The sequence below is a fragment of the Suricata suricatta genome, chromosome 11, assembly GCF_006229205.1.
Source record: "Suricata suricatta isolate VVHF042 chromosome 11, meerkat_22Aug2017_6uvM2_HiC, whole genome shotgun sequence".
NCBI lineage: Eukaryota > Metazoa > Chordata > Mammalia > Carnivora > Herpestidae > Suricata > Suricata suricatta.
The window spans coordinates 6806669-6829603 of NC_043710.1; the positions used below are offsets into that span (position 1 = coordinate 6806669).

General features: G+C 61.9%; 1 protein-coding gene across 4 annotated transcripts; it reads left to right on the forward strand.

Moving 5' to 3' along the window:
- The first annotated feature begins 1151 nt into the window (after positions 1 to 1151).
- ATG2A (autophagy related 2A) lies at positions 1152 to 21225 on the forward strand. Of its 4 annotated transcripts, none has more exons than XM_029956712.1 (42): positions 1152 to 1418; positions 3514 to 3676; positions 3771 to 3923; positions 4082 to 4184; positions 4577 to 4712; positions 4845 to 4943; positions 5231 to 5327; positions 5425 to 5589; positions 5697 to 5837; positions 6360 to 6597; positions 6678 to 6822; positions 6914 to 7006; positions 7447 to 7605; positions 7707 to 7950; positions 8279 to 8375; positions 8528 to 8687; positions 9401 to 9543; positions 9629 to 9768; positions 9875 to 10035; positions 10218 to 10229; positions 10463 to 10613; positions 10707 to 10906; positions 11010 to 11090; positions 11324 to 11430; positions 11519 to 11611; positions 12869 to 12939; positions 13161 to 13237; positions 13704 to 13874; positions 14035 to 14161; positions 14251 to 14471; positions 15009 to 15217; positions 15482 to 15617; positions 17196 to 17402; positions 17580 to 17681; positions 17769 to 17853; positions 17953 to 18085; positions 18192 to 18264; positions 18431 to 18513; positions 18770 to 18891; positions 19025 to 19179; positions 20311 to 20463; positions 20544 to 21225. In XM_029956712.1, the coding sequence occupies exons 1-42, from the start codon at positions 1248 to 1250 to the stop codon at positions 20778 to 20780; spliced, it is 5814 nt and encodes a 1937-aa protein (XP_029812572.1). In that variant the 5' UTR covers positions 1152 to 1247; the 3' UTR covers positions 20781 to 21225. The 4 variants fall into 4 exon arrangements, with proteins under 4 accessions (XP_029812572.1, XP_029812574.1, XP_029812575.1 ...); XM_029956714.1 differs by having other exon boundaries at positions 13704 to 13868; XM_029956715.1 differs by lacking the exon at positions 10218 to 10229.
- The last annotated feature ends 1710 nt before the right edge of the window (positions 21226 to 22935 follow it).

The window sequence follows — 22935 nt, forward strand, 5'->3', positions numbered from 1 at the left end:
TGCCCTTGCTTCAGGCTGAGTTTATAGATTGTAGCCTGAGTCCCTAGAAAGGCTAAAATAGAATTGTAATTACCAGTGGGTATCCTTTAAATCACTCCTGACGTAAGAGGGCTTGGGTGGCCCACCCTATAGAGTAGGAAGGAGTTGGCAAAGTTTCTGTAAATGTCCACAGAACAATTATTTGAGGCCTTGCAACAGCCCCCCCACTTCCGAGAAAACAGCCCCAGACGGTACTTAACCTAGTGTGGTTGTCTTCCACTAAAACTTTATGGATACTCACATGTGAATTTCATGACCTTTTCATGTGTCATGAAATCTTATTCTTCTTTTGACTTTTTTTCTATTTAAAAATGTAAAAAAAATTAAAATTACAACTAAACAAATGTAAAAACCACTGTTAGCTCACTTATTTAAAACCCATCTCTTATTAATTTTAGATTAGAGATAGGAAAAGCTAAAAAAAAAAAAAAATTTTTTTTTTCCAGAGAGGAGCTGGAGGCTGACCAAATATGGAGAGAAGGGCAGGTCGGTAAATCTCCTGCCCAGCTTTCCAGGTAAGGAGTGGGGGCGGGGGAGGTGGGGGGTGGGAAGACTTCCTCGTGATGGACTAGAGAGTATTTATAAACTGGTTTTCTTATCTGTAAAATGGTTTTTCTTATCTTTAAAATCTCTACCTTGGAGGGTCATGAGGGTTGAATGAGATAAAAGATGGTAAAGCGTTTTGTAAAATGCAAATGCTTACTCACTTAATTGTTTCTGCGACGCGCGCTGGGTTCTCACACTGACTCTACTCCTCTGGGAAGCTTCTTAAGTTTGATGGGACACTGTCCCTTTAAATCCTCCCTAACTACCTCAAGGGCTTGGAAGAGTCAGCACATGCGCATTCCTCTGCGGGGCTGGTACCTCCAGCAACAGCCTTCCCCCTAGCCCGTAGAAGAGAGGTTAAAGGTCCGCCCACACAGAATTTTTACGCAAGCGTAAATCAGGATTAGGAACACTATATCGTGCTGAGAGCCCAGTCCCTTTTTCGTGCTCGAAGACTCCGCCCCCCACGGCCAATCAGCAGGCCTCGCCCTTTACAATGGCGAATGGGATTGAGCGTGGGGGGCGTGGCTGCGGGTCCGGGGGCGCGGCCTGGAGCTGAGAGAAGCGGCGGGGAGAGCCGGGGGCTCTAGTGAACAGCGAAGCCCGACTGGGATCGCTGGCGGGCGGCTAACGCTGGCGGCCCGGGCCCGACGGTCTCCGAGATGTCACGATGGCTCTGGCCATGGTCGAACTGTGTGAAAGAGCGGGTATGCCGCTACTTGCTGCACCACTACTTGGGTCACTTCTTCCAGGAGCACCTCAGCCTGGACCAGCTCAGCCTCGATTTGTACAAGGGCAGCGTTGCCCTGCGGGACATCCACTTGGAGATCTGGGTGAGGAACCAGGCCCGAGCTTGTGAAGGGGGCAGGAGGCGGCGCAACGACTTAAGGATCCTGACTGAAGAAGGGTGGGCTACGGGACCAGGCATGGGGCGTGGAGAGGCCATGGGAGTCAGGCCCTTTCCAGGCGACTGACTGTTTCCAGAACCAGAGGCTGGGTAGGACTGAGTCCCTGCCTCCACAGTAGGAGGAACTGAGGCAGGGGAGGGGGATGTCACTTGTCTGAAGAATGCCAGAATAAGCACATCGAGTTTGGGGCCCGAGTTGGGAAGCGTGGTTCTCAGGGGCTAAGGACGAGGTGAGGGGGGAGCGGAGGAAGTAGGGGGCTCTGATAGGACCGGGCCAGGGCAGTGACAAGAGTTGGGGCCTTGTAGCTGGCCAGGGAAGGCTGGTAGGGGTCCGGAGCACTGCCTGGAGCACCTGTAGGAAAGGTGCTCTGACCTCCTGACCTAGGATCCTGGGCCAAGTGGGTGGGGATCCCGCCTCCGGACGTGGATGTCAACAACAGCGTCAGCGCCCTGTGTTGATCAACACCTCGTGTGACTGCTGCCGCTGCCTACTTCCTGCTTTTGGGAGAGTGGGACGGACTCAGTGGAGTTTGGGGAGGGGCTTGGGAATTAGCATCCATCACTACTTAAGGGCGAGTTCCTGAGGAAAGGTGGAGAGGTTTGGCTTCTGGCTGGATGGAGGCTCAGGGAGATGCTGGGAAGGCGGGAAGAGGAAGGTCTAGGTCAGAGGCAGTGACTCAACTCAGCAGAACTGGGAAGTTGCAAAGAAGCCACCAATTAGAGGCATCAGCCCAGGGCTGGCACTGGGTCAGCCCTCCAGTGCAGAGCAGCAGGGGTGGGCATGGGGCAGGGGCTTCTCAATTTTCGGGCTGGGCAACAGAGTGCCTGGCCTGAATGTGATGTGTGGCAGGAAAAGCTGAGCTTAAGGGGTAGGCCAGGCCTCCTGGGCAAATGTGGGCTAGGGGGAGACCCCTGAACTCCGAGCTGGGGACACTTCCCCATCGCCTATGAATCCTAGTCAGGGTGGCTTTTTCTTACCTCTGACTTCAGCCTCTTAGGCTGGCCTGAAAGAAATAGCCAAGACCTCTCTACACTACCTCTTCCTACTTCCAGTCTCAGAGAACTCTCCCACCCAGCCCAGTCCTGCCCTGCCCTCTTGGTGGGGATTGAAATGGCTCCTAGCCTCCAGGGAGGAGTTGTCCCTTGGTGGAAAGCAAGTGCTTTCCCCCTAGCCAGCCCCCTCCCCCCTCCCCAGCTGCTCTGCCTGTAGCCCCTGCCTGAAAGACCCCAGAAGAAGCCGAGTGCCTGGGGATTCCGGGAGGGGATGAGGAGACAGGCTTGTCTCCCTGTCCGCAGGCCCGACGGTACACTGAGGGGTTAAACCTGCCCCTTCTCTCTAGGCTTCAGTTTCTCTGGATAAGGAATTCCACCTTGACCTCTGAGTCTTCTAGTTCTGCTGTGGGTCTATTTACTCATTGATCCAACAAGTGTTACTGGGACCCCCTCTGGGTGGTACCGCACAGTACCCGGGGTCACATGGAGCGGGCCGGTGAGCTCCTGCCTTCAAGGAGCTCCCACACTGGCAGGGGTGCCGTTTGCCCATTTGTAACCAGGGTCCTCAGCCTCATACCTCAGAGAGGTGCAGCTGCACCCCATGTTTGGAGAGTTAGGAAGGGGTCCCCCTCCGGCTCAGCTCAGTCCTCTGCCTGCCTCTCATGTACACTCCCCTTGAATTCCGCACTGACCCGGAGAGAACATGGGTGCTGCTGCATTCTGCTGGGCCTTTGCACGTGCTGTCCCTGTGCCTGGAACATACCACCTTCCATCTTTGCGTGGCTTCCTCCTCTTCATCCTTCAGCTCCCCCTCCTCTGGCTTAAAGGATGGGATGCAGTTGGATGGGCCAAGAGTAGGGATCAGCTACAGTAGAACTTTATAGGTAGCTGGTGGGGGGTAGGGGGCAGGGGGCAGGGAGAGCCAGGGAGCTCTCCAAGGTCGGAGCAGCCCGCCAGAAGCGCTGCAGCCAAGGAGACAGCCTGGTCCGAGGTTTCCCTGAGCTGGATGTGTCCCTTCCTGCCTCCAGTCTGTGAATGAAGTGCTGGAGTCCATAGAGTCGCCCTTGGAGCTGGTGGAAGGCTTCGTGGGCTCTATCGAAGTGGCCGTGCCTTGGGCTGCGCTGCTCACTGACCACTGCACCGTACTTGTGTCAGGCCTCCAGCTCACCCTGCAGCCCCGCCAGGGCCCAGGTGAGGGCCGGGCAAGGCTGGGGGCAGCAGGGTGGGGAACGAGTGGCGGGAGTAGGCCTGGGCACCTCTCCTGAGACCGTCTGCCTACTCACAGGGCCAGGGGCTGCCGACTCGCAGAGCTGGGCCTCATGCATGACCACGAGCCTGCAGCTGGCTCAGGAGTGCCTTCGGGATGGGCTGCCCGAGCCCTCTGAACCACCACAGCCCCTGGAGGGACTGGAAATGTTTGCCCAGACCATTGAGACTGGTAAGTAGGCCTCTTATGGTGACCCTGTTCCCTGCCCCCCTGTAGCCCACAAAGCAGGGGCCCTAGACAGTAGGATGGCCACTCTGCTGCCCCAGCGGGGAAATTCTGCCTGCTCCCTTGCCGCTCTACCTGGCCTGAGACCCCTTTCCACCCCTCAGTGCTGCGAAGGATCAAGGTGACCTTCCTGGACACGGTGGTGAGGGTGGAGCACTCACCAGGTGACGGGGAGCACGGCGTGGCACTGGAAGTCCATGTGCAGAGGTAGGGGCAAGCCGAGTAGGGCGCTCCGGTGTCAAGAGGAGGAGGAGGGAGGGGCTGCTGAATGACCCTGGCCATGCCCCTGCCCCTAAGCCCAGCCTGGGGTCCTGAGAGGTAGCAGGGCAAATTTGGGGTGGGCCTGGTGGTGGCTGTGATGCGGGGGAGACCACGTTGTGAGCCTGGAATGATGTCCAAGGGCCAGGGCCTCAGGGATCAGGTTACACACAAGGGTCTGTGGAAGAACGGCTGGCCGTGGAGGTCCGGGATGGCCTGGCTATGGTGGGGCAGCTCTGCTGGCCGGACTCTGACCCCGGAGCCCTAGAACACCGTGCTGCGAGGGGAGAGGGGCTCCAGTCTGGGGTGGCCGGGCCAAGGGCTGATCCTCCGCTCCCCAGACTGGAGTACTGTGACGAGGCAGTGCGGGACCCAAGCCAGGCACCCCCGGTGGACGTGCACCAGCCTCCCGCCTTCCTGCACAAGCTGCTGCAGCTGGCAGGGGTCCGCCTGCACTTCGAGGAGCTCCCCTCCCAGGTGGGCTGACTCTCATCCGCACAGCTTCTCCCTCCTTCCAGGAATCCCTGTCATCTCCCCCATCTGCCCCCACCGACACCCCCATCCTTTCTGACCATCTCCGACTTCATCTGTTCGACCCCTTCCCTCCAGGAAGAACCCCCGAAGCCCCCCTTACAGATTGGCAGCTGCTCGGGGTACATGGAGCTGACCGTGAAACTGAAGCAGAATGAGGCCTTCCCGGGCCCCAAGGTGGGTCTCAAGCCCCTGTGGAGGATGGAGTGGGCTCATTTCAGAATACTCCGCAGCCGTGCAAAGCCGGCTCATCGGGGGAAATCACTGCCTTCCTGGCAGTTAGAGAAACAAGCTCAGTGGTCCAGTCATGGCCAGGGTTGCACGGCTAGTTGGTGACACAGCTTAGCCTGGCAAGTGGCATCCTACCTACCTCTGAATGAGGGCCGGTGGCTGGTGGTTCTCAGAGGGCCTCAGTGGCCGATGTAGCCTCCATGGTTGTCTCCTCTGGCCCCTTCTGTCCCCAGCTGGAGGTGGCTGGACAGCTGGGCTCCCTGCACGTGCTCCTGACCCCGCGGCAGCTCCAGCAGCTGCAGGAACTGTTCAGTGCCATGAGTCTTGCAGGTGAGGCCTCTGGGCGCTCCAGGGAATGGGGCGCGGGGGCGGGGGGGGGGCGGGCAGCCAGGCTGGACCCACATAAAGACAGCGACCTCCTCCTTAGACCCTGAAGGCCTGGCGGACAAGCTGAACAAGAGCCGCCCGCTGGGTACTGAGGACCTGTGGCTGATTGAGCAGGACCTGAACCAGCAGCTGCAGGCAGGCGCTGTGGCTGAGCCCCTTAGCCCAGAACCCCTCGCCAACCCTCTCGTCAACCTGGACAACACTGGTGGGTGTGGGGCCCCACTTGGCATTTATTTGTCTGGGCAGCTAGCGTGGGGGCATGAGTGGGAGCCAAGCGTGGCTTTCCCTAACCTCCCCTTTCCTGGCCCACAGACCTCTTCTTCTCCATGGCGGGCCTCACAAGCAGTGTGGCCTCGGCTCTCTCCGAGCTCTCCCTCTCCGATGTAGACCTGGGGTCCTCTGTGCACAGCGACATGGCCCCCCGCCGGCTCTCTGCCCAGGGCCACCCAGCTGGTGAGTGCACCTGGGACAAGCAGAGCTGGAAGAGGCCCGGGGCCCTTGTGATGTTATATGCATGCAGGAGGCCTCCATGGATCCTTAGCAGTCCACTTGGGGGACTTGGTTCCCTGGGGATGCTCGGGGAGCCTGGCAACACAACAGATAGAGGGCTAGCGTTCAGAGTCAGTGATCTTGGGCCAAGCATTTAAATTCTCGGAGACTCCGTTTCCCCTACTATATAAAAAGGGCGTAAGAAGATCTGATCTTGCCAAGCTGTGTGTTGACCGACGTTCATTGAGAGATCATATGTGTGTCGGGCGCTGGACTGAGTGCTTTAGCACCTCTAGTCCTTCCTGCTCCTTGAGAGGGTTGAACTGAACTTGGGCTCAGTATCTGGCGGGATGAGGCTCTGTGTCACCCCTGCCCAGCTGGGCCCGGTGCCAGAGTCCCAGCCCCTGGCCCAGTGTCTGACCATCACTTTACATGGGGTGCCCATGAACTCCCTGACATTACCTGGTAATACCTCTCTCCTCTCAGGCAAGACGGCCCCCACGCCCCTCCCGGACACCTTGCGCCCTGACTCGCTGCTGAAGGTGACCTTGGGGGGCATGACCCTGACCTTGCTTCAGACGTCTGCCCCATCTTCTGGACCACCTGACCTCACCACCCACTTTTTTTCGGAGTTTGATGCCACCAAGGACGGGCCCTTCGGTTCCCGGGATTTCCAGCATCTCCGACCGCGCTTCCAGAGGGCCTGTCCCTGCAGCCATGTTCGGTACAAGCCTAAGGCCGGGGCCCAAGGAGAGACCCCCCCGAGCCCCCCAAACCCAACCTCTGATGCCCAGCTTCTTACAGGCTGACGGGCACAGCCGTGCAGCTGTCCTGGGAGCTGCGGACAGGCAGGGGCCGGCGGACCACCGGCACGCAGGTGCACTTTGGGCAACTCGAGGTGCTGGAGTGTCTGTGGCCCAGGGGCGCCTCAGAGCCTGAGTACACGGAGGTGAGGGCTGCGAGCTAGTGTGGATGTGGGAGGGCCTGCAGGTTCGGGTGGACGTGGAGGCCTGACTCTGTCCTCCTGTGCCCCATCCCAGATCCTGAGCTTCCCCGGCAGCCTGGGGTCCCAGGCCTCAGCTCGGCCCTGTGCCCACCTACGGCATACACAGACCCTACGCAGAGTGTCCAAGGTGACCCCCACACCCCCACCACGTGCCTGAGGGCCCTTGGCTGTTTCCCAGGCTACCTTTACCCGCCCCCCTATCCGCCGTCCTCCCCTGGTGGCTGCCTGTTCCCACCCTCCGCCCCCCTTGCCTGTGCTCCAGCTAGAGCATGCCGCCCCGTCTGGGAACCCTTGAAGACGCCTGGGCCCTACACACGGTATCCTGGTCCGACTGCCCCTTCCCCGTGGCAAACTCCCACCGTTTCGAGTTGTGGGTGGCTTTTATTAAACAAACATGGTCATCTTTCTCCAGCAGTGTGGTGAGGTCTCCCCAGCTTTGGCCCCTGTGCAGGCTTGTCTCCACACCAGCCAGGCGGGCTCTGGGTTTTGTTTTTGCTCAAGGGAGGCCTCCCATCCTGCCCTCACCTACCCCAGAGCCCTCGCTGACCTGAACACCCTCCCCCTCAGAGCCGACCCCGGCGCCCAGCTGCCTGCCATTGCCACTCAGAGCTGGTCCTGGACCTAGCCGACTTCCAGGCGGACGTGGAGCTGGGGGCCCTAGACCGGCTCGCTGCCCTGCTGCGCCTGGCTACCGCTCCCCCTCCTGAGCCACCCGCTGGCCTCCTGGTAAGACACCCAGCTGGGGCAGGGAGCTGGCCCACACCCTCTAGCTCGCAGCCACAGTGCTGGGGCCTCTGGCAGCTCTGCTCACCCCCATCCTCCCACAGACGGAACCCCCACCAGCTGCCGAGCAGCAGACAGTGGTGCGGCTTTCGGCGCCCCGGGCCACACTGCGCCTGCGCTTCCCCATTGCCGACCTGCGGCCCGAGCGGGACCCTTGGGCAGGCCGAGCTGTGCGGGCTGAGCAGCTGCGGCTGGAGCTGAGTGAGCCCCAGTTCCGGTCAGAGCTGAGCAGTGGTCCTGGTCCCCCTGTCCCCACCCGCCTGGAACTTACCTGCTCTGACCTGCACGGTGAGAGCTTCCAGGGGACAATACCCAGGGTGGGGCCCCAGGCCTCTGGGAGAGGGGGGCCCAGGGCTACAGAAAGGACTGAGTCACAGTTGGGACAGACCATGGCCCCAAGTCTCACCAGCTCTGAGAGGGGCCAGCATTCCTTGTCTCCAGGCTCCTTCAAGAGTGTGCATCGCGGCCCCTCCATCGCTGGGCCGCTGCAGGCTGTGGGTGTGAGGGAGGGCACGTGCACCAGGATGGAAGCTTGGGGCCCCCTCTAACCTCACCTGCTGTCGGGGAAGAAATGGGGAAAGGCAGCAACCCTCCCCCTGCCCCCACATCCTCCCAGGCACCTATGAAGATGGAGAGAAGCCACCCATCCCCTGCCTGCGGGTCTCCAAAGCCCTGGATCCCAAGAGCCCTGGGCACAAATACTTCCTGCCCCAGTAAGTGGGGGCTCGAAGGGACAGGCACTAGTGGAGTGCTTTGCTATTGAGGGCAGCAGGAAGCTGGAGGGGGCGGGGACCAGGGGCTGAGGGAGCGGGGACCAGGGGCTGAGGGAGCCTTGCAGCCCAGTGACAGGCCTGTGCCCTGGCAGGGTAGTGGTGACGCTGAACCCCCAGCTCAGCAGTGCGCAGTGGGAGGCGGCCCCTGAGAAGCGGGAGGAGCTGGAGCTGTCAGCTGAGAGCCCCTGTGAGCTGCGGGAGCCGGAGCCCTCACCCTTTTCCTCCAAGAGGACCATGTACGAGACCGAGGAGGTGAGGCCCAAACCCGAGGGAGCCATTTGGTGGCTGTGGGCCGGGAGGATGGGGGACCACTTAGATGACGTGACCCAGCACCAGCAAGAGTGTCATCGCTTCCATCGTTGATCAGTGGGGAGTCGGAAGCACCCCAGCTCCTGGGGCCTAGGGGTGAGGACGCTGGTGGGGGCAGGTCCTCAATCGAGAAGATCAGGACCCTGTCTATCAGCAGGGACCTCAGGATTCTTCTTTCTGAAGGTGATAAGATTTGAGTGAGAGATAGTGAAGGGCCTGGTCCCTGGGCCAACGGGTCTGGGTTTGAATCCAGGTGCTGCCACTCTGGCTTGGCATCTTGGTACTGGCCTAGTCTCTTAGAGAGTCATACACAGATGCGTTGCCTTATCCCAAAGGTGGGTTTGATGACCTGTGTCGCAAGCCTATCATGAGGATTAAGGAGTTAGCGTAGGTGAGGCCCCCGGAGCAGGCATGCCGTCGGCGCTTCTCGGCGCTTCTCGGCGCTTCTCGGCCCTTCTCGGCCCTTCTCGGCCCTTCTCGGCGCTTCTCGGCCCTTCTCGGCGCTTCTCACGAGATGACTGCCTTGCATCCCAGCAGAGAAGGGCTCCTGAGAATGAGTGAATGATAAGAAGTCAGCGTGCAGGCCAGGCTCCGAGTCCCGAGCCAGCGGCCGACCCTGACATCCCTCAGATGCCTTTCCCCACTCCCCTGACTAGATGGTGATTCCTGGAGACCCCGAGGAGATGAAAACCTTCCAGGGCCGGGCCCTGGCACTGTCGCGCTGCAGCCTTGAAGTGGTCCTGCCCAGTGCGCACATCTTCCTGCCCAGCAAGGAGGCCTACGAGAGCCTCTATAACAGGTGGGGACTCAGACGAGTGGGGGGGCGTCGGGAGGGGCCAGACTGGACCGCACTCTCACTGCTGCTGTCCATCCACTTGTCTCAGGATCAACAACGACCTGCTCATGTGGGAGCCAGCAGACCTGCTTCCCGCCCCTGACCCCACTGCTCACCCCCCTGGCTTCCCCGGCCCCCAAGGCTGCTGGCAAGACACCTTTAAGATGTGCAAATCGGCCTTCAAGCTGGGTAGGAGGGACACCCCGGCAGGGGTCCCAAGGCCCCCAGAGCTGGGTTGGGCTGGGACGGCCCTCCCAGGTCTTCCTTCCCATTTGGCTCCCTGATCTCACCCCAGACTCCGACTCGGATGAGGAGGATGCCCACTTCTTCTCCGTAGGGGCGGCAGGCGGCCCTCAGCCCCCCGCCCCCGAGTCTCCAGGTCCTCACTCCCAGAGTACCTTCTCAGCACTGATGACAGTGCTGAGGGGTCGGATCACAGCCCTCTGTGAGACCAAGGTGAGGGCAGCCCCATGGAGGTGAGCCCCCCTGACTCCCGAGCTCCCCACCCACCACTGGCAGGAGAGCAACACCAATCTGAGCAGCTGGGGAATCTGGGAAAAGAAGCCCCAGTGGGGCGGAGAGTGGCCTGTCTGGCCAGCAGCACCCACTGACCCGCCTATCCCATCGCACCCAATCAGCCCCTGTTGTATGTAAGGTGCCATGCTAGGGGCCCAGCTGGGTACCAGGTCTTGATGGGTGGCGGGTGGGGCAGAGATGACCCCCGCTTCTGGCAAAACAGGCAAGCATTGCTCCAGACCCTTGGCAGAGTCTGGGAAGAGCTGGGGCTGGTCCTACGCAGGCCGGGGCTCCCCGAGGCCACCCCCCTGAGGGCCTGGGGGCTGCTGAGTGCCCTGGTGGGGCCAAGCCGCGTCTTCGTCTGCAGGATGAGGTTGGGAGGAGGCTAGAGACCTCACACGGGGAACTGGTGTTGGATGTGGAGCAAGGCACCGTCTTCAGCGTCTCCCAGTACCGAGGCCAGCCCGGACTCGGCTACTTCTGTCTAGAAGCCGAGAAGGCGAAGCTGTACCACCGAGGTGTGTGGGGAGGGGGCTTTCAGGAGGGATCGGGCCCTGGGTGGAGGGGATGGTCAGCCAGCTTGGCAGGGGGCTCACAGGATGCCTCCCCAGCGGCTGTGGATGACTACCTGCTGCCCAGTCGCCTGGAGCTGCCCAGCTTTGCCCCTCCGGCCCAGCTGGCCCCAACCATCTACCCATCAGAGGAAGGGGTGACCGAACGGGGAGCCTCAGGCCACAAGGGCCAGGGCCGGGGCCCCCACATGCTGTCCACTGCCGTGCGCATCCACCTGGACCCCCACAAGAATGTCAAGGTACAACAGTGCCCGCTCGTGGTCTACCCACTTGGCTGGGGCGCCTGCCTCTCCGGTGCCTGGTGCGCTGTGCCCCACCACGCTGACTGTGCCCCATCTCCAGGAGTTCCTGGTGACACTGAGGCTCCACAGAGCCACCTTGCGCCACTTGATGGCCTTGCCAGAGCAGAGCTGGCACTCCCAGGTGGGTGAGCATGGCATAGGCAGGCCGGTCTCTGGACCAGTGGGGAGGCCAGTATGAGGGGCCTGGGCTGGACCAAACTGACTTGGAAGCAAAGCCCCTGGGCAAGGGGTATGGTGGCAGCTAACGGGTGACGGGCGGCAGGTGGGGAGCCGTGCTGGGGTGGTGGGGGTGGGGGGTGGTTAGAGGAAGGAAGAGGCCCCTTATCCTCACCCCTCCTGTCCTGGTCCCCAAAGCTGCTGGAGTTCCTGGACGTGCTTGATGACCCGGTGCTGGGTTACCTGCCCCCAACGGTCATTACTGTCCTACACACTCACCTGTTCTCCTGCGCCGTGGACTACAGGTACCCAGGCTGGGTAGGCCAGGAGCCAGGGGCTGGGGGTGGGCTCTCATGTTTAAGGAGCCTACTGTAGCCCACGTGTGACCCCCAGGCCCCTCTACCTCCCTGTGCGAGTCCTTGTCACCGCTGAGACCTTCACGCTCTCCAGCAACATCATCATGGACACCTCCACCTTCCTGCTCAGGTATGCGCCCCCGCCCCCCCAGCTCACGTTCCATCCCACTCCAAACTACCCCCCACCCCTGCCTTCCCGCTGTGTGTCCTCAGGCCTGTCTCAGCCTTTCTGTACATTCAGGTGATGATCCCTCTCTCGGGGATGAGAAGTGGTTCCACCTTCCTGGAGGACAATTGAACCTCTGAATCAGAGACTTCATAATGTTTTTTAAATTTATTTTTGAGAGAGAGAGAGAGAGAGAGAGAGAGAGAGAGAGAGAGAGAGAGAGAGACAGCATGAGCAGGGGAGGGTCAGAGAGAGAGGGAGACACAGAATCTGAAGACAGGCTCCAGGCTCTGAGCTAGCTGTCAGCACAAGAGCTTGACGCGGGAACCCATGAACCGTGAGATCGTGACCTGAACTGAAGTCAGATGCTTAACCGACTGAGCCGCCCAGGCGCCCCCTGAATCAGAGCCTTCAAAGCATGTGCTCTCTAACCTGACAGCCTCACTAAGGCTATAGGAAAAACAGGTGCAATGTGATGTCTCTGGAGTATAATTTAAAATAGTTGAGGGGCCCCTGGGTGGCTCACTTGGTTAAGCATCCTACTTGGGATCTCAGCTCATGTATTGATCTCAGGGTTGTGAGTTCAAGCCTTGGGTTAGGCTCCGCACCGGGTGTGAAGCCTCTTTTGCAATAAGTAAAGAAAACAGTTGAAACACATAAATAGTCTCAGTGCCCCCAGAGTATCATCTGAGTCAGTAAATGAACCGCTGAAGTCAAGTCAAAGAATGACCTTGAAAACTATGGGACATCCTATATGGACTGAAAAACCTATGTCAAGACTTAGGAAGGGTTGGTTATATGTATGCATGTCTGTGGTTTCCTGGAAAAGATGTATATGGCACTTTTCTCAGATTTTGGGATCAGGGAATATGAATAGGGAGCATTTTTTTTTTTTAATCCCCGTGGTTTAAAATATCTTAAAGGAGGTTATGGAGGTGGAGGAGCAGGGAGTCCTTGGAGAGCGCCCAAGTGCCCTCTGACCTAAGCAAGCCCGTGCTATTTTGGGCCTGTGGCACAGGAGACAGGCCTAGCCCCCCCCCCCCCCGCCACAGACGAGAACACTGAGACCAAAGAGGACCCAGCGCTGGCTTCTTGTGGGCTTGGGACCCCCCCTGCCCCGTGTGCCCCCCTGCCTGCCTCTAGGAGCCCCACCCCTATGGTTCCCATGGGGCTGCAGCCTGCAGTGGCTCCTGGGCCCTTCTCAGCCCTGTTCCCCACCAGGTTCATCCTCGATGACTCGGCCTTATACCTGTCCGACAAGTGTGAGGTGGAGACCCCGGATCTGCAGCGAGGTGGGCAGGGCCTAGACTGGGCTCCCTCCCCTCTGAGGGACCCCAGCCCCTGGCCACACGCAGAGCAGCCCGATGTCCTCAGCCAGCTGCTGGCAGGGTCCTTAGCCCACACACCAGGGCTGCGCTCAGATAAGCCCCACGTTCTCCATTCTCCCCGCTGGTGGTGGGCCAGGCGCCGGGTGCGAAGATGCCATCAGAACTTCTCTTACTTTCTGCTTTAGATTATGTCTGTGTCTTAGATGTTGACCTCCTAGAGCTTGTGATTAAAACCTGGAAGGGGAGCACTGAGGGCAAACTGGTGAGTACTTCCCGGATCACCGTTTCCCTTGCGGCCATCTCCTCCCTTCTGCTCCCCGGGCCTGGGCTGGGGGTTATGGTCACTGCCTGCCCTTTAGTGCTGGGCTCCGGGTATAGGCCCTCCTGGAAAGTGCCAGGCCCACTGTGGGCATCTCAGACTGGAAGCCCCACCACCAGAAGGCAGCTGTAGCCAAGGGCCAGAAAAAAGAGGGCCTCTAGAGTCAGACGGCCCTTGTGGGGCCCATTTCCTCATCTGTAAAAGGGAGATAATCAGCCCCACCTCGCTAGGCTGAGGTGAGGGATACAGGGCCGGCCCGTGAACTTGGGCACGTGGGCAGCGCACTCCTGCTTCCTTGGGTGCCCTAGGCGGGCACGAAGCCCCTTTTCCTCTCTGGGCTCAGTGGGGTTGCTGGGCCGCAGGCCCCATGGTGGGGTGGAGCCCGGGCTGACGGCGCCCCGCCCCCCAGAGCCAGCCGCTGTTCGAGCTGCGCTGTTCCAACAACGTGGCGCACGTGCACAGCTGCGCGGACTCGTGCGCTCTGCTGGTGAACCTGCTCCAGTATGTAATGGATGAGGGCGACCTGCACCCCCCTCCCCGGCCCCCCAGCCCCACGGAGATCGCCGGCCAGAAGGTACAGGTGAGGGCTGGCCCTGCAGGCCACTAGACTTCTGACAGGCCCCTGCCCCTGCGTGGCCCCCCGGGGGTGGGGGGGTTGGCATGGGGCTGGGGGGGAGCGCTGGCAGAGGGCATCCCTCCCTCCTGTCACTGATTCATCACTCCTCCCCTGCCTGGCCCAGCTCTCCGAGAGCCCTGCCTCCCTGCCCTCCTGCCCCCCAGTGGAGACAGCCCTCATCAACCAGCGGGACCTGGCCGATGCCCTCTTGGACACGGAGCGCAGCCTGCGGGAGCTGACCCAACCTTCAGGTGGGATGGGGGGCGGTGCTTTGGGGCCAGGGGACGCAATCAGGCACCCAGATCAGGCATTCTCCCAAAACTGGCCTCTCTCTCCACAGGCGGCCCCCTCCCTCAGGCCTCGCCCGTGTCTGTCTACCTGTTCCCCGGTGAGGGTGAGCGGAGTGGAGCCCAGCCCCGCTCGTCCCCTGTTGGGACCCCCAGTGGCAGCTTGGGGTCCTGCTCAGAGGCCAAAGAAGATGAAAAGGAAGAGGAGGGGGATGGAGACACTCTGGACAGTGACGAATTCTGCATCCTTGACGCTCCTGGTCTGGGCATCCCGGTGCGTTGGTGGGGAAGGCTGGGCAGGGCCAGGAAGTGGTGGGAGAGGGTGGCTCCCTTCAGCGTGCTTCTAGAGCTCCTGAGGGGGGGAGTGGGGCTGGGGCAGGGCTAGGGCAGTGCGGTGGTGGTGGTCTCTCTGACTCTGGGCTTTGAAGGATTCCCAGAGGAAGAAAGAATGGCATCCAGGGCAGAGGGATGGGACATAGGACATCAGGAAGGGGAGGGTGATTCACAGGAGGGGGAGGAAAACCATTTGGCTACAAAGGAACTGACCTGCTGGCCCCCGGGAGCCAATGTGAATGTCACGTGTGAGCAAGACCCAGGGCCCAGAGAGACAGGCCTGGCGAGAATAAGAGGCACTTAGGTCCCCCCTGGACAGAGCCCTCTGACACAGCTTCTGGGGATGGTGGCCCAGGGGAGTCATCTTTTATCAAAAATGGGGGGGGAGGGAGGTAAGGATGGGGAAGAAATCGGGGAAGGGTGGCCTGGACCGGGGAAGTATCTGTGCACAAGTGTTCACTTGGCCCTCTCCCTGCAGCCCCGAGATGGGGAGCCCGTGGTGACGCAGCTGCATCCGGGCCCCATCATCGTGCAGGACGGGTACTTCTCACGGCCGCTGGGCAGCACGGACCTGCTACGGGCACCTGCCCACTTCCCTGTGCCCAGCAGCCGTGTGGTGCTACGTGAGGTCTCCCTCGTCTGGCACCTCTATGGGGGCCGAGACTTTGGCCCCCACCCTGGCCACAGGTGAGGAGGATGGGTATAGGCGGCAGCAGTGGCCATGGGGCCCAGCCCCCTGGGAGATGGCCCCAGGCTGGGGTTCAGCTCTGACCTTCAGCCACTGACAACCTTGAGCAGGATCCTTGCCTCGGTGGTCTTCCGTTCTTCCTCCTTCCTTGCCCTGCACCTGCCTCTCCGGGCTGAGCTGAAGGGTCCCCCCTGTCTTGGAAGGGAAGGAGGACGGGAAGGGGGTTCCCCTGAGTTAGCTTGTCCCCCTCTCTGTCTTTGCAGGACGAGAGGCAGCTTCATGGGCCCCAGGGGCTCCCCTTCTCGCTGCTCTGGCTCCAACCGGCCCCAGAACTCATGGCGGACGCAGGGAGGCGGCGGGAGGCAGCACCACGTCCTCATGGAGATCCAGCTGAGCAAGGTGAGCTGGGGGCACTGCAGAAGGCCACTGGCTTGGGGGGCCGGCAGGCTGTCCCGGCTCTGTCCCCCGCCAGCACTTCGTGGCAACTGACCTCAGGGTCCCCAGTCACGCACCGAGTTACCACATGTTCACAGAGCTGCTGCCATGCCGCACCCCACGTGCTGTCCTAGATGGCGGGTGTCACGGCAAGCTAAGCAGACAGTGCCCCTCCCTTCCTGTCACTTGCACGGTAGTGGCTGGAGCCGCAGATCTGTGTGGAGGGGAACGTGGGGAACGTTTGGGGGAGGTGAGCCAGGGAGGGGCACAGGGAGCCCTGGGGGGGGATCAGCAGTGCTCCCCCGAAGGGGCTGTGTGCACAAAGCCCTGAGGAAGTGAGCAGGGAAGAGGTGTTCAGGCCGGGAGTGCGGCATGAAGGCCGCCGTCCAGGAGGCCAGCAGGCTGTGGCTGCGCAGGGAGGAGGGTGGTGGAGGCCGTGCGTCCAGCTGGGGACCAGGCTGCCCAGGCCCCACAGACCACAGGACGGCTCGGGTGTTTTACTAGAGTGAGGTGCCCTCCGCAGGAAACAGCGGCTGCACGGGGTGGCCGCTGCAGAGCCCGTGACGACGGTCAGGTTCCGAAGAGACCTTGCTGGGGAAGAACAGGTTGAGGGGGGCGGCCAGGCTAACCTGAGAGGTTGTGCAGGCGGAGGTGGCGCTCACTGAGAGTGAGCGCTCAGGGATGTAGTGGCGACAAACGCAGCCTCCTGGGATGGGGGGGCCGGGGCAAAGGTCCGAAGGTGAGAAAGGCCTTGACCTACCTGTTCAAGGGCCAGAAAAGAGGCCAGTGGGGCGGACACACTGGGAGCAAGAGTAGGGAAAGGCCAGGGCTTAAGCGGGCAGGCGTGTGCTGTGGTGGAGGGGAGAGGGTCTGGGGGCAGCACCAGGGGGGCTGTGCAGGGCACAGGTGACAGCAGTTCCAAGATGAGCTGGTGGCAGCGGAGAGGACACAAGCACGGAGGGATTGGAGAGGTTCTCAGGGAGCAAGCCCTATGGCCTGGTGATGGAGAGGTGGGGGCGCAGTGGGGGCACTTGGTGACAGACGGGTGCCACCTTGGCGACAGGGAGGGAATGGAAGCAAGCAGATTCAGGGGAGGGCTTGAAAGCAATCCGTCCCAAATATCCCTAGCCAACACTGTACTCAATAAATATCCCAGGAGCCATATTCCCATGGCCCTCCCATTAAAGAGGTGGGGGGCGGGGTGCCTGGGTGGCTCTGTCGGTTAAGCATTGGCTTCGGTTCAGGTCATGATCTCACGGTTCGTGGGTTCAAGCCCCAAGTCGGGCTCTGTGCCGACAGCTCAGAGTCTGGAGCCTGTCTTCGAATTCTGTATTTCCCTCTCTGACCCTCCCCTGCTTGTGCTATCTCTGTCTCAAAAAGAAATAAAAAACATTAAGAAAAAGAAAAGAATTCGGCCTGTTAAGGGGAATTTGAAATGCCTGTGGGACAGCAATGGGGATGCACCCAGGTACTGGGGACAAGAAGGGTGTCGGGGAGACCGGGCCCCTGCGTGCGTGGCCCAGGCCTCCGTCTGCCCCGCAGGTGAGCTTCCAGCACGAGGTGTACCCCGCGGAGCCGGCCCCCTGCCCGGCGGCCCCCGGCCAGGAGCTGGAGGAGCGGCCGCTGTCGCGCCAGGTGTTCATCGTTCAGGAGCTTGAGGTCCGGGACCGGCTCGCCTCCTCCCAGATCAACAAGTTCCTCTACCTGCACACGAGCGAGCGGATGCCACGGCGCGCCCACTCCAACATGGTACACGGGCTGCCCCAGGGCAGGGCTGCGTGCGCGCACACACCGCCGCACACACACATACCGGGCAGTGGAGGATGCTGGGGCTTGGGCAGGCTCAGCTGCGGGAATAGCGGGACCTGGGGTGGGGGCGGGGAGTCGAAGCCCAGCAGGAACCCAGAACCTGCTCTCTGCCCCCAGCTCACCATCAAAGCGCTGCACGTGGCCCCCACGACCAATCTGGGTGGGCCCGAGTGCTGTCTCCGTGTCTCGCTGATGCCCTTACGGCTCAACGTGGACCAGGTGAGTAGGTCAGAGGGGGGCAGAGCCAGAGGGGAGCCCCCTCTGCTGCCCCCAGGCCTGGGGAGCTGACCTGCCCTGCCCCTGCAGGATGCCCTGCTCTTCCTCAAGGACTTCTTCAGCAGCCTGGCGGCGGGCATCCATCCTCTGGTTTCGGTGGAGACGGCCACTGACGGTGAGAGGCTGAGCTGGGAGGGGAGGGTCCGGGCCTCGCACCTCCCGGCCGTCCTCGGGCCCATCCCTAATCTGTGTCCCCTTCCCCAACCATCCCCAGCTCGCCCTGAGACCCGAGTCCCGCCCAGCAGCCTCCAGGAAGGCCAGCCTGAGGACACGGAGGTGACTGGCTCCCAGGGGTCCCCAGGCTGTGGACACTGCTCCTCTGCTGAGCAGCAGCCCATCTACTTCAGGTAGGGCTGCAGGCAGAGGGGGTGGTCCCAGCCCAGGCCCTGGGGGACTGGGCTGGTGACCAGAGGCCCCCCTCTCCCCCTCTCCCCCTTCCTCCCCTCCCCCCAGGGAGTTCCGCTTCACGTCCGAGGTGCCGATCTGGTTAGATTACCATGGCAAGCACATCACCATGGACCAGGTGGTGAGTGGGGCCCATCCCTCTCGGTCCCCATTCGGCCCAGGTGTGGCCTGGGGGCCAGGGCTTGCATCCAGGGAACACTGGCTGCCAAGTCAGCCTCCAGTGGCTTCTGAGGGCTGAGTGGGCCCCGTGCTCCATGGCATAAACCCGAATCCCTCTCCATCCCCAGGGCACTTTCGCTGGCCTCCTCATTGGCCTGGCCCAGCTCAACTGCTCTGAGCTGAAGCTGAAGCGGCTTTGTTGCCGACACGGGTGAGCGCTCCATGCCCCTCAGGACCCCTCCAAGGTCCCCTAGCTTCCCTTTGCCCTGTTCCTGACTGGTTATGTGGCCTTGGCCAAATCACCCCTCTCGGCCCTCAGTTGTTGCTCTCTGTGAAATGGGCACCATCATCCTCCACAGTCCTCTGGGGTGGGGGGCGTGTTGTAGAGAGCGTTGAGGTACCTCGGTTCCCAGCCCCAAGACCCCTCATTGTGTGGCTCTACCCCTCCTCTCCCCTCCCTTTCCCAGGCTCCTGGGTGTGGACAAGGTGCTGGGCTATGCGCTCAACGAGTGGCTGCAGGACATTCGCAAGAACCAGCTGCCTGGCCTGCTGGGGGGCGTGGGCCCCATGCACTCGGTCGTCCAGCTCTGTGAGTGGCTGGCCGGGGCGCGGGGGGCTTTGGAAACTGCTCTGAGTGCCTGGGGTATGGACGGAGGAGGTCCTAGCTCAGGGCGGGTATGGGCAGCGCAGCCCGAGCCTCTCTGACAGCCCCATCCCTGCAGTCCAAGGCTTCCGGGACCTGCTGTGGCTGCCCATCGAGCAGTACAGGAAGGATGGGCGCCTCATGCGGGGGCTGCAGCGGGGGGCTGCTTCCTTCGGCTCCTCCACGGCCTCCGCCGCCCTGGAACTCAGCAACCGGCTGGTGCAGGCCATCCAGGTGAGTGGGGCGCGTGGCTCCAGGCCATCCAGGTGAGTGGGGCGCGTGGCTCCAGGCCATCCAGGTGAGTGGGGCGCGTGGCTCCAGGCCATCCCGGTGAGTGGGGCGCGTGGCTCCAGGCCATCCCGGTGAGTGGGGCGCGTGGCTCCAGGCCAAGTAGGGCAGGGAGAGTCTGCTCCATAGCACCCGACCTGTCCCTCGATTTCTACTGAGGATGGTCCTGGGTGTGTGGTCTCATGAGACCCAGTCCTGGAGAAGAGAGGCCCAGTGACCGGCCTGGGGCCCACACCGCTCCCCTGCTTGGAGGGTGAGTGCCCCCAGGCTTTACAGACCCTGCGTGTCTGTTCACGGCCACCTCTTGAACAGGAGGGAAGGAGGTGTGGCTCTGTTTACAGACAGAAAAACCGAGGCACAGACTGGCCCTCATTCAGGCCCTACATTCTGCCCGGCCCGACAGATCCCAGGGAGGCCAGGGCATTGTCCTGTGAGCAGCTGTAGGTCAGTGCCATGAACTCTGGCAGAGGGGCTAGGATGGCATGCCCTTGTGGGGCGGAGCGTGCAGATGCTCGGGACGCTCCGGGCTTCTGGGCAAACCCAGGCCCCTGCAGGCAGGGGGCACGATCTCTAGAGAGGATGCTGGAAGGACTAGCAGGTCCCAGAGAGACTCCAGAGGCACAGCCAGGTGAGGAGGCTGGGTGAGAAGTGAGGGGGCAAAAGGAACAGAGGAGCCAGCGTTGGAAGGTAGGGGAGACTCGGTGCAGGTGAGCAGGGGGGGCCAGCACTCTGCCAGGGCCGCCCCCACAGCAGGCGGCGGCGGGGGGGACCGTGCACGCGTCTCAAGAAGGCTGCCTGTGTGGCACTTCGCAAATGGGGCAGGGGTACACAGCTGTGGTCCACTTGAGGGGGCCTTGGGGGCCAGAGGACACTGGGAGAATCCCCTCGGGAGGCAGGGGGCCCACCCAAAGGCCCCTGACCTGAGTGGTGGGAGCAGCACCGTAAAGCCCAGCTCTGGGGGAGACGAGAGCGGGGTGGCTCCCTGAGCTGGCCAAGGGGGCCCAGCTCGGGCCTCTGGGACTGGACACGTGTGCCGAGGCTGGGTGTCCTCAGCTGGTGCCCTCCATGTTCCTCTAGGCCACAGCCGAGACGGTGTATGACATCCTGTCCCCCGCAGCGCCCATCCCCCGCTCCCTGCAGGACAGGCGCTCTGTGAGGAAGCTACGAAAGGGCCACCAGCCCGCTGACCTCCGGGAGGGTGTGGCCAAGGCCTACGACACAGTTCGAGAGGTGATGAGGCCCCGTCTGCCCTCCCAGCCCCACAGCCACCTCCCCACCCCAACCCCTGCACTGACCTCCGACTCCCACAGGGCATCCTGGATACGGCCCAGACCATCTGTGACGTGGCGTCGCGGGGCCACGAGCAGAAGGGGCTGACGGGCGCCGTGGGGGGCGTGATCCGCCAGCTGCCCCCGACTGTGGTGAAGCCGCTCATTCTGGCCACGGAAGCCACGTCCAGCCTGCTCGGGGGGATGCGAAACCAGATCCTCCCCGACGCGCATAAGGACCACACTCTCAAGTGGCGTTCAGACGAAGGCCAGGACTGAGCACCAGTCGCCCAGGACCCAAGGGCACTGCTGCCCACCTCGCGCAGCCAGCCCCAGTGGCGTCTTGGCCCTGGCGCCTCCCCAGATCTTTGGCCCACAGCCGGCGGGCTCTCGGGGAAGGACCTAGAAGGACCCTGCCTGGCCGACCCTTGCCAGTCGCTGTGAGAACAAGGCCTACCTGTCCAGGCCTCGGCCCTGTCTCTGCACTTTTCCTCTGGGGAGAAAGAACACTGCCTCCACTACGAGCCGGGCCCACGCTGCCGCCTCGCCCCAGAGCAGGAGGCGTTTGGACCCTCAGACCCCGCCCCACTCAGCCACGTGTCTTTCTGTGTCTGGGGGCAGGCGGGGGACAGACCCTGTGTGGTTCAATGTATTTTTAAGCTCCTTGAGCGCGTGGGTCAGTGTCTGCATGGAGTGGAATAAACTGCCCACCGCCAGCCCCCTCGTCCCGAGTCCCTGTGCTGCTTTGACCCTGGCTCTCACTCAGATCCCCACCTCTGTCTCCAGCACCTCCCATGTCACCACCAGGGGTCACCACACCAGCCCAGCAGGTTCAAACGGCCCCCAGCTCCCTGCGCCTCCCTGCACCCCTTCCCCTGGCCACCCTGCCTCGGCGCTGGCCTCCCGGCCACTCAGCCCCACTTCCGATGAGGCAGGAGCCCAGTGAAGGGGGAGGCGGAAGGCCTGGAGCCCCCCTCCCCCAGACCTTAGCTCTATCGCTTGCAAGAGCCCAGGATCCAGCCTTACCTGGGGCCAGGCGTTAGGGGCCAGCTGGGAGGACCCTGGACCCCAAAGGGAGGTTCAGACCCTGAGGCTATGCCCTTGGTCTCTGAGCCTCAGGTGACTCCTGGTAATCCCTGCCCAGGGTCCGGGAGGGTCAGGCAAGGCTGTACCTGGAAGGCTGGGCCCTCTGGAGGCCGCTCCTGCCATCCTTAGCCAAAGGCTGTTCAGGTGACAGGAACCTCTGCCCTGGGGTCCCCACTCCAGGGTGCTAGACAGGGAAGGACACTGGGGGGTAGGCACCAGCCAGCAGGCGTCCTGACAGGTGTTTGTCCTACTGCCACACACACCACAGGCCTTGTGTCCTCCGGAACAAGAAGGGGCTAATCTGATCATGCTCCACCCCACCTAACTCCCAGGTGGGCCTGTGGGGAAACTGAGGCCCAGGTTAAGAGACACAGACTTAGAGAGCCCTCACCTTGCTAGGGTCATCTGCAGACCTCTCTTGGGTGAACAAAGGTCCCACCGCCCCCAGTCCCCTCTGTGTCCTTGCTGTCCCCTTTGTGCCTGGGCACCAAATGAACAGGGCAGAAGTTTGGTCCTGATGGATACCAGGGGTCCTGGCTGCCCATGGTCACCTGGGGCAGTGAGCCAAACAGAAGAGGCAGGGAGCGGAGGAAGACGGGCTGTGGGTGGCTGGGGTCTGATGCCACCAGAAGGGACAGATGGGGGCCAGCCTGATGCTTCCTGGAAGTGCCCCACCCCACCTGGGCACAGTCCAGGGTTCCATGCCCTTCGAACCACACTTGTGATCGGTATTGACAAGCCGCAGAGTAATCATTAACCACCGCCAGGGGCTGGGCCAACGGCTCAAAAGGTACTGGGCCCAGGGCGTCCCCACTTCCTCCTCGTGCCCCGAGGGCCAGCCAGGCACCCAGGTAAGAGCCGGTCCCCGCAGTCAGACCCCTACAGCCCCTCTGGCCCAGGGGGCTGCTGAGCCCAGCTCCCTTTCTGCAGGGTTCCCAGCCCCTCTGAGGAAGAAAGGAAAGGGCCTAGGCAGCTGCTGGGTGATCCGAGGAAGTCCTTTCCAGTCCCGGGCCTCAATTTCCACCTGTGAGATAAGGGAGCCAGACTCGCGACTGGGCGGTGGCATCGCAGCCTCCACCAAGCCTGGCACTTGGTCTCGCCTGGGCGTCTTTGGGAGGACCTTCTGGGCTTTGGTGACGGGAGGTATCACCTGCTATGGTGTCTCCATTCACAGGCCTGTCTTCCCAGACAGGGGACTCCTGCCCGGGGACCTCCCATCCCACCTTGACTGCCTCCCAAGAGGGGTGGAGGCCACTTCAGAAAGGTTGCCAGGCAGCACAGACCTCAAAGCCCTGATCTGTGAACTTGGGCAGGCCTCCTTTGCCTCTCGGGCATCTCCAGTGTCAGG

Bases quoted from the DNA above. Each gene is read 5' to 3' on its own strand.
- ATG2A (XM_029956712.1), top strand. From the start codon at position 1,248: ATGTCACGATGGCTCTGGCCATGGTCGAACTGTGTGAAAGAGCGGGTA. The intron at 18,086-18,191 runs GTAGGGCTGCAG...CCCTCCCCCCAG, and splicing joins CAGCAGCCCATCTACTTCAG to GGAGTTCCGCTTCACGTCCG. The intron at 18,265-18,430 runs GTGAGTGGGGCC...CTCCATCCCCAG, and splicing joins ACATCACCATGGACCAGGTG to GGCACTTTCGCTGGCCTCCT.